Raw genomic sequence first — 7,958 nt, forward strand, 5'->3', positions numbered from 1 at the left:
CAGCGGCCATGGCTCACGGGCCCAGCCGCTCCGCGGCATGTGGGATCTTCCCAGACCGGGGCGCGAACCCGGTTCCCCTGCATCGGCAGGCGGACGCGCAACCACTGCGCCACCAGGGAAGCCCAACTTTACTATTTTTTAAAATATGTATTTATTTACTTACTTATTTTGGCTGCGCCAAGTCTCAGCTGCGGCATGCGGGATCTAGTTCTCCGACCAGGGATCAAACCCGGGCCCCCTGCGTTGGGAGCGCGGAGTCTCACCCACTGGACCACAGTCCTCCACTGGCTTCACTTTAGAATGAAACACTGACTATGTCTGTAGAACTACAATTAAAATTCTTCTTCTTTCTTTTTTTAAATAGGGTTTCTGCCAAACTCTGTAGTATATTTCTGAACAATGTTGATCAATAGTTCAGCTCAACTGCAGCAAGTAACAAAGTGGAAACTCGTGATTTTACATAAGTAAGCAGCACTCTAGACTCTTGGAGATTATGTAGTAAGAGTAAGAAGAGCCGATGAATTAATCGGTCTTCTTTAGCCTAAGGCCGCCTCTAAGTTATTTTAAATGGGGGGATTCTCTCCGCTCTTTTGAAACGTGTACACGTCAAGGGAAGCAGTATCTGCAGTCTTCCCTGGTGTTCACCATCACCGTTCACAATCTCTAGTGTCGCAGCCTATCATGGCTTAGTTCACAGCCACTTGCTTCTCTCTCCAGAGTAAAACACAGGGCCCTACAAACGGCAAAACAACCCCTGCTTTTAAGGGAAGTCACTGCCCTGGTTGGTTCTTGCAGGTGCTGTTTTCTAACATTCTTCAAAGTCACTGAGCTTCAAATTTTTAGTCCCAAAACCTTTTCAAAAAGAAGGTAATTCAAATACCAAGGCAAAAGATAAAGGGCTGGAGGATGGAGAGGAACCCTGAAAGCCTCTGCCCAAGGGATCGTGATGCTTCCCTCTTAGACTTTCCGGTTCTGAGTGACAGAAACAAGAAATGTAATCAACAGTCCGGTTAAGGTCACAACGTAAGACAGGAGGCTGACCTCTGTGTGTTCTTCCCATTGGTGGATTCCACACTCTCCATCAAAGACGCTCAATGAGATGAGATAAAAGGAGACGAACAGACTCAGCACTTGGCCGAGATCCTTCCCTTGCAAGTCCTTACAGACACACTGATGTCAGAGGTACCCACAGGGTTTCAGACGCTCTGGTTTGTGCCAGGAAAAAAAGAACCTCATCTGGTCAAAGGGCTTCTGTTTTCCATGAACCCCACTTCCTCACATAGTGACCAAAGCAGAGTGCAGCAACCCGATTTACGTCAACCCCCTTTGATCCTTCTCCTGACCCACATCGGAAAATGATACACGTCTCCTGATGCTATTGGCTGAATGAGGTTGAGCACATTACTACCTTCTCTGGGCTTCCGTTTCCTCTTTTACAAGTGGGGGTAGTGACAGTGCCATCTCATGGAACTACTGTGAAGATTGAGAGGACAGCTATCGTGTATTTGTGCCTGTCACACAGTAAAATAAGAGCCACTGAATGTGAGCTGCTATCACCAAGAGCTTCACTGTTGGCCTGGAGTCTGGAGACACGGGCCATTTCTCCAGTGAAGTAAGGCAGCTGTGGAAAGCTCTAACGAAGACTTTCCAGTATGAAATCAACGCTCTGAAGAGCGCTTTCACTACAAATGGCACCACGTCAATGGACACTCAATCTACTCCATCCAAATGAGAATTACTATTTGCAAAGTATGCTTGGGAAAAAAATTTTTTTTCCCCTTGACGTGCAAAGCAAGAAATAATGACCACACAGTAAAATTCTCTTAAAAATGTCATTTTTTGGAACTTCTGCTCTGAGGTCAGATGTGACTAACAGTCTAGCCTTTTGATTCAAGAATAAAAAGCAGAATACAGCATTCTTTAAAATCAGTTTTGCTTCAGTGTTTAATAAACTTGTCAGAAGGCTTTGTAATTTAAATTCGGAAACAAGTGGGTTGTGGTGAGCTTATCGTTCATTCCAGGTGTAATACACGTTCCATACACCAATGCGCACAAGTGCACACGTACACACAGTTCCATGAGGAGGTGTTTAATCATTTTTTTTAATGTAAAGAAAAGCAGAGTCCTATTTAAAAACAGCTGCCAACCCTCACACCAAATCTGTATTCTTGGAACCTTTTTCTTAAAATCAATTTTGATGAAAGAAAAGAAAAACCTTCGAGAAAAAAAAATTTTGAAACCCAAGCAGTAGGGAAAAGATACTGTCCCTATCCATTTAAATGCATTGCCATAACATCATCTGATAAAGATCTTATTTTCTACTTGCCTGCAAGTTCCCAGCGCTTTTTTTGGTTTTGTTTTTAAAGGACCTGTCAACTCACTCCTACCCAAGTCCTACAGCAGCACACTTGAAAACCAGGAGACACAGAACACAGGTGACTTGAAATCCCATTTGCACCACCCCGCCACATGGAGCACGTTCTCTGAGGAGCCTCCGAGTGCCCTGCCCACAGCAGCAGACATCAGCGTGGCCGAGCTGGGAATGCCCACCCAACGCCCACTGACCTTTTGATGACCTGTGACTTCGTCCCTGCTTCTCCCCAGCTCCTCGGCAAGTTTCACGTTCTCTTCCTGCAGTGCTGAAAGCTGCTGGGACTTCTGAGCTGCTGCCTGCTTTAGGGTTTCTCTGCAAGGACAGTGAGTGCAGGGTTACCATAGAAACAAGACAGGCAAGGAAACTGTGGGAGACGACCAGCTTCACAGCACCAAGGAAAATATATCTGGGTCACGTGCCTGATAGGCTCTATAACAACAGAAGGCAGCATTATCTACGTGCAGGAGGGGCCAAATGGCTTTAACCTCTCAGGAGGAGGACTGCTGCTCGCATGTATTCCTTTTTTTTTCAAACCTGATAAACGCTACATCCACTCTCTCATCACCCACACTTGCCCCACTTCTAAATACTCCCCATACAAAAAAGCAGTGTCACTCTAAAATAAATGACAGATGAAATGGTCAGTATTCCCCTTATTTCCATTAGAAAATTATACTTAAACCTATCATGTTGATAAGGTGATTTACTTTGCTGCCACGGCACTGTTCTAACTGTACAAATCTGTAATCTGTTTTTTTTTTTTTTTCTGGCAGAAATGCATATCTGATGGTTCCATTTGCCAGTAACTGTCAGAATCGAGTGCTGGCGGGAATCTGGGTATATTTTCAGGACAATTAGAGGTGAAATGCCCAAAGGAAATGCAGTTTTCTAATTACAAAACAAGTGTTTTATTTTGATTGTATTCTTTCCATACTGCTAACTTGAAATTAAAAGAAGCAAATAAAAATACAGCTTGCTAACCATATTATACCATGAATATCAGCATATAAAATGTGAACAGGGTAAATGTATTTATTAAACATCTTCCCATTATTAAGCTTAATTGCAAATATACATCCCAAATTATCCTTTACACGTGGAAATTGAAAATAGTTTATCTGACTGTTGGATTTTAGTTTTATACCATAGAAGGTTTTGATGCAATTATGAATTTTAAGTCTGTGCTGGCTATATTTCATTTAGGGAGCCGTCAAACGTGGCTGAATTCTGAATCAAGTCATCTGGGTATGAATCCATCTGCTGACGCATGAACACATCTATTTTTAACTTCAGTTGTCTAATGGGTGGCAGTGCTTGGCATCTTCAGTCTTCTTGATTTTTAATTCTCCACGTACCTATAACATACCTACGGGGCTGAGCTCATGAAGATACAGGGGAAGATGTCTACACAAAAATCCTCTTAGCACATTAAATTTGTCATTTTACAGAGATGTTTATTTTGCAAGTGAAGAAAAACTGAGAAGGAATTTTAGCTTCAGGTAATTAGTCATTCAAAAGCTGGGAGGCCTGATTTTAATTATGGATCAAAACACACACACACACACACACACACACACACACACACACACGGGCGCGCGCGTGCGCACACTACAGGTAAAGTTCATCTTCTGGCCAAAGTCCATCAGCTCTTGACAAATCAGAAGATTTTACTTATGATGAAATCATCATAAGCCAAACCTTTTATTCCCAAGTGGTCACCACCTTCATTAGGGGCTATTTGGTTTCAGCATTTGTGTGGCCCGTCAGTGATAAGTTCAAGATCCTGTTCTCTTTTAAAGATTTTCATCCTTTAAAATTTTTTAAATCCTTGGTTTCTATTAAGAGCCCACAGTAAAGAAAATTAAAACAAGGAGTCAAAGAAATATCAAGATGCCCTAAGATTTATAAGAATGATATTTGTTCAATGTTTTAAAACCTGCAAAATGATTTCATGTACATTTAATCCTCAAAGCCCAAGGAAGTTAATGTTATTATTTATATTTTAAAGATGACAAAATTGAAGCTCAGGTAAGTGAAAAGATTTGCCCCAAATCAAGTAAGTTGTAGAACCAAGAGAACTGGGGTTAAAACTGGCAAACAGACCTCAGTTGTGATTTGAATATAGAAACACCTCTTTCAATTTTTCTTTAGAGCAGAGGGGATATGTACATTTCACAGAAGAAGGAGGCTCTAACAGCCCAACTTCTGGACATACGCTAAGGAATAATTCTAAAAATACCTACAAATATAATTCTCACAATTTTTAAAGATGCTTTTCTTTCTACATTATAAGATAGATAGATATCTTGCAACAGAAAAGGAGACTGTCACAGTTTTAAAACTGAGAGGCAAACATTGCTAATATTGACTTGCAGACATTCTACTTAGGAATCTATCATAAACCTATTAATTACCATGCTAAATATATTCTAGATTTATTACTGTGCCAGGTGAGTAATTATAGGCAAAAATTAGATGGCTTATATCGTTTTCCCTGAGAGTCAAAAATTACACACCAGAGAGAAACCATTTTATTCTCTCTCTCCAACTAAAACTAGGAGCTGGCTCACCAAAATCAAGTTTTCCTAAAACCAGTTGAGTAAGTGACATAGAGGAAAAGGAACATTTAGTTGCAAATGCTGGGATTGCAGGGCCGAGGGCAAGTTTCTGTAGGAGGTGGCTCCCGTTAGAACTCCTGGGTCTGCACAGGTGTCCTGGCAGGTGAAGAGAAACACCTGAAAAGCTCTAGAGGCCATGAAGATCCCAGGTATGTGCTAAACCTCGAAAAACAAACTGCTGCTCTTTCCCTAGCTCGGAGCACTGGGGAACAAGACTAAGGAACAGTAAAATGACTGCTTTTTTCTTTTTAAGAAGCACTGTTCTCATGACACAGTACATTTATATCAGCTGGTCCCTGAAATGCGGCCAAGTCTCAGGCAGGGAACAATGAGTCACTGGGGGTGGGGGGCGCTTTCAACCCACTCCTCACACCTCCCCCTCCAGCAGCTTCCCACGTACGACGCTGCTGTGTCTGCCACTGCCCCTCCATCCTGCTAAGGGTCCCGGCCTTGACCGGCCGCGTCACCGGCACAAGGCACAATTCTCGCAGCCCTGCTGGGCCAGGACAATCCGAAGCAGCGCAGGCCCTGTCTGCCCTGTGGTCTGGTTCCCCCTGGCCCGAACTCCTCCCCTCAGGGATCAGAGACCCGGGAACTGGGCCCGGGGAGGAAGGCGCAGGTGAGGTGGACGGCAGCGCAGCCCACAGGCTTTTGCTCCTGCTCCCTTGCGGCCGCGGGCACGAGGCTGAGCTTTCCTTATTCAATGGGGTCGTTCAAAGAAGGGCACGCAGAGTTTCCCTCCTGGCAGGGGTGAGACCACCGCACACTGAGCGGGGGTGGGGGACATGACAGAGAGACTGAGTGAGGAGGGTGACACTTAACGCTAGACCAGTGCGACGACCCTTACAGGAGACTCCCAGATAGCTCTGCAGGAGACAGGAATTCCACCCTCGGCTGGGTCCCCTCTGGCCCCGCCCCTCCACTACCCAGCACGGCCCAGAGTGCTCAGAGGGGGGTGATGGCAGAGGGGGCGTGGTGAGGGTATCTTCTCCCCACGCTCAGATCCCCCCTCACCAGCTGCCTTTGTGACGCAGATGATGGGCTCCAGACACTCAGGTGAGCAGAGCCACTGTGTCACGGGGGTGTGGGGGTGGACCCAGAACTGTAGCTGAACCCACCCTCTCTGAACTGATTTGAATTAGTTTTTCCTATCACAGTGACCATTTCTATTCGTGCTCTTTGCCTTTGGCAGACCAGGAGATTCAAGCCTCTCCTGGTGGCCAATCACCACAATTGTGCATGTATACATCGGTGTAAAAGGAACTGCTGGGGGGTAGCTGTTTAAACACCACCTAGAGAAACATCACTAAAACTAAGACTGACAAAAGGATCCATCATCAATGTCGTGGGCTGTCCATCCCCTCAGAGGAGCAGCTCAGATGAGATCATTTCTAGGAGGATTTTAAGAACTCTCAGAAGAACTAGACATAGTATACTAATTTAATCCAAGCTTGATCAACACATTGTATTGAGGATGGTGACTTGGGAACAGCAGTTTGGAACTGGTGCTTTTGTTTGTGTTTGAATCTCATCTATTCGTTTGATCAAAACTGGAAATAAATAATACAAACCCTCGGAGGGCAGGGTCCACGTACAATTCACCTTTGTATCCTTCCTAGCTTAACTGTACCTAGAACAAAGGACATACTCAAATGTTCACCAGATTAGTTGGCTTTAAATTTTAGGTTCACATGGCTGATACAGTGTAGTTCTCAGAACAGATAAGCAAAATGAAATCTACTCTGTAACTGCCACTTACAATGCCAGATAAATAACCACCTGCAATGATTATAAGAACCAAACTCAAAAGGTGGTATTGACAAAGGAAACATGGGCAGCCTGTCTGCCTGAAATCTAGGCAGCAGACTGATGGGTAAACCTTGATTGGAAAGAGTCTCCCAAAATTCTGCTCTTTTAATTTCCACGCCAGAAGATTAGATTACTCTTAAAATCAAGACTACTGATAATCTCAAAAGCGCATGCTTTTTTTTTTCCCCTATAGAAAGAGTTTTGCGGGATTGATTAATAGAGGGTCTGATGTTTCCTAATGTTGAGATTAGCTACCATGTAAGCATACTACTTTAAAAAGCTGTGATTCCCCTTGGATTTTCATAAGGCTTTACCAAGTCACATTTGAATTCCAGCTGTCCTAACTTATCAGCCAGCACACATTTCATTTTGATCCTGTAACTTAGTGATAGTTCTGACTTCACAGTGTTAACATTACAGGGGTGATTTCTCGGGTTTGCAACAGCGTTTGGGAGGCAGGAGGGAGACTATTACTTTTGACTACATACTTGTCAAGTATTCTAAAAATAATTAACATTGTTTTCCCTTTTGCAATTTTAAATAAGTGCCATAATTTCTCTCAAAGGAGGTAAACTTACATTTCTTTCTTGAATTCTTCCATTTTTTGGTTCTCTACAGTCAGAAGTTCTTTTGATTTGTTCAGCTCTTCCATATTTTTCAAGTTGTTTTCTTTAAGTGTATCCAACTTAAACACCAAGAGAAAAAAACTTGATGAAATTATTTCATTTTCCAATCACATGACTGGATAGACAAATCATTCATGAAAAGGTGCATTAGAAAGGTGAAATTAGTCATTCGCAAAACAAACAAACAAACAAAAAGATCACCTGGGTGAAGAGATTATAAATGATGAAGTCTATTATAAACTGCAACCTCCCCCTTACTTTAGTCAGACATGTCCTGTACACCTGGCCAAAATGTCAAACTAAATTTCTCCATAAATTAAAGCAAAAGTTTTCTTTCACCTTGTATACAATTCTCAAAATTTATCATTGAACTTGCTATTCATGTATAATCCATCTTAAAAAAAAAAAACAGGGCTTCCCTGGTGGCGCAGTGGTTGCGCGTCCGCCTGCCGATGCAGGGGAACCGGGTTCGCGCCCCGGTCCGGGAGGATCCCACATGCCGCGGAGCGGCTGGGCCCGTGAGCCATGGCC

The 7,958-nt window shown here is 43.4% G+C and overlaps 1 protein-coding gene across 12 annotated transcripts in view; it reads right to left on the reverse strand.

Moving 5' to 3' along the window:
* The window catches only part of CLIP1 (CAP-Gly domain containing linker protein 1), a 134,218-nt gene that overhangs the window by 27,567 nt on the left and 98,693 nt on the right, over positions 1–7,958 (reverse strand). For all 12 annotated transcript variants that reach the window (XM_055080285.1, XM_055080284.1, XM_055080275.1 and 9 more), the window contains 2 exons: positions 7,380–7,486; positions 2,566–2,686 (listed from right to left, as the gene is read on the reverse strand). In XM_055080285.1, the coding sequence (XP_054936260.1) occupies positions 2,566–2,686; positions 7,380–7,486 (228 nt within the window). The remainder of the gene's footprint in view (positions 1–2,565; positions 2,687–7,379; positions 7,487–7,958) is intronic.

The sequence above is a fragment of the Physeter macrocephalus genome, chromosome 19 (assembly GCF_002837175.3).
Source record: "Physeter macrocephalus isolate SW-GA chromosome 19, ASM283717v5, whole genome shotgun sequence".
Taxonomy (NCBI): domain Eukaryota; kingdom Metazoa; phylum Chordata; class Mammalia; order Artiodactyla; family Physeteridae; genus Physeter; species Physeter macrocephalus.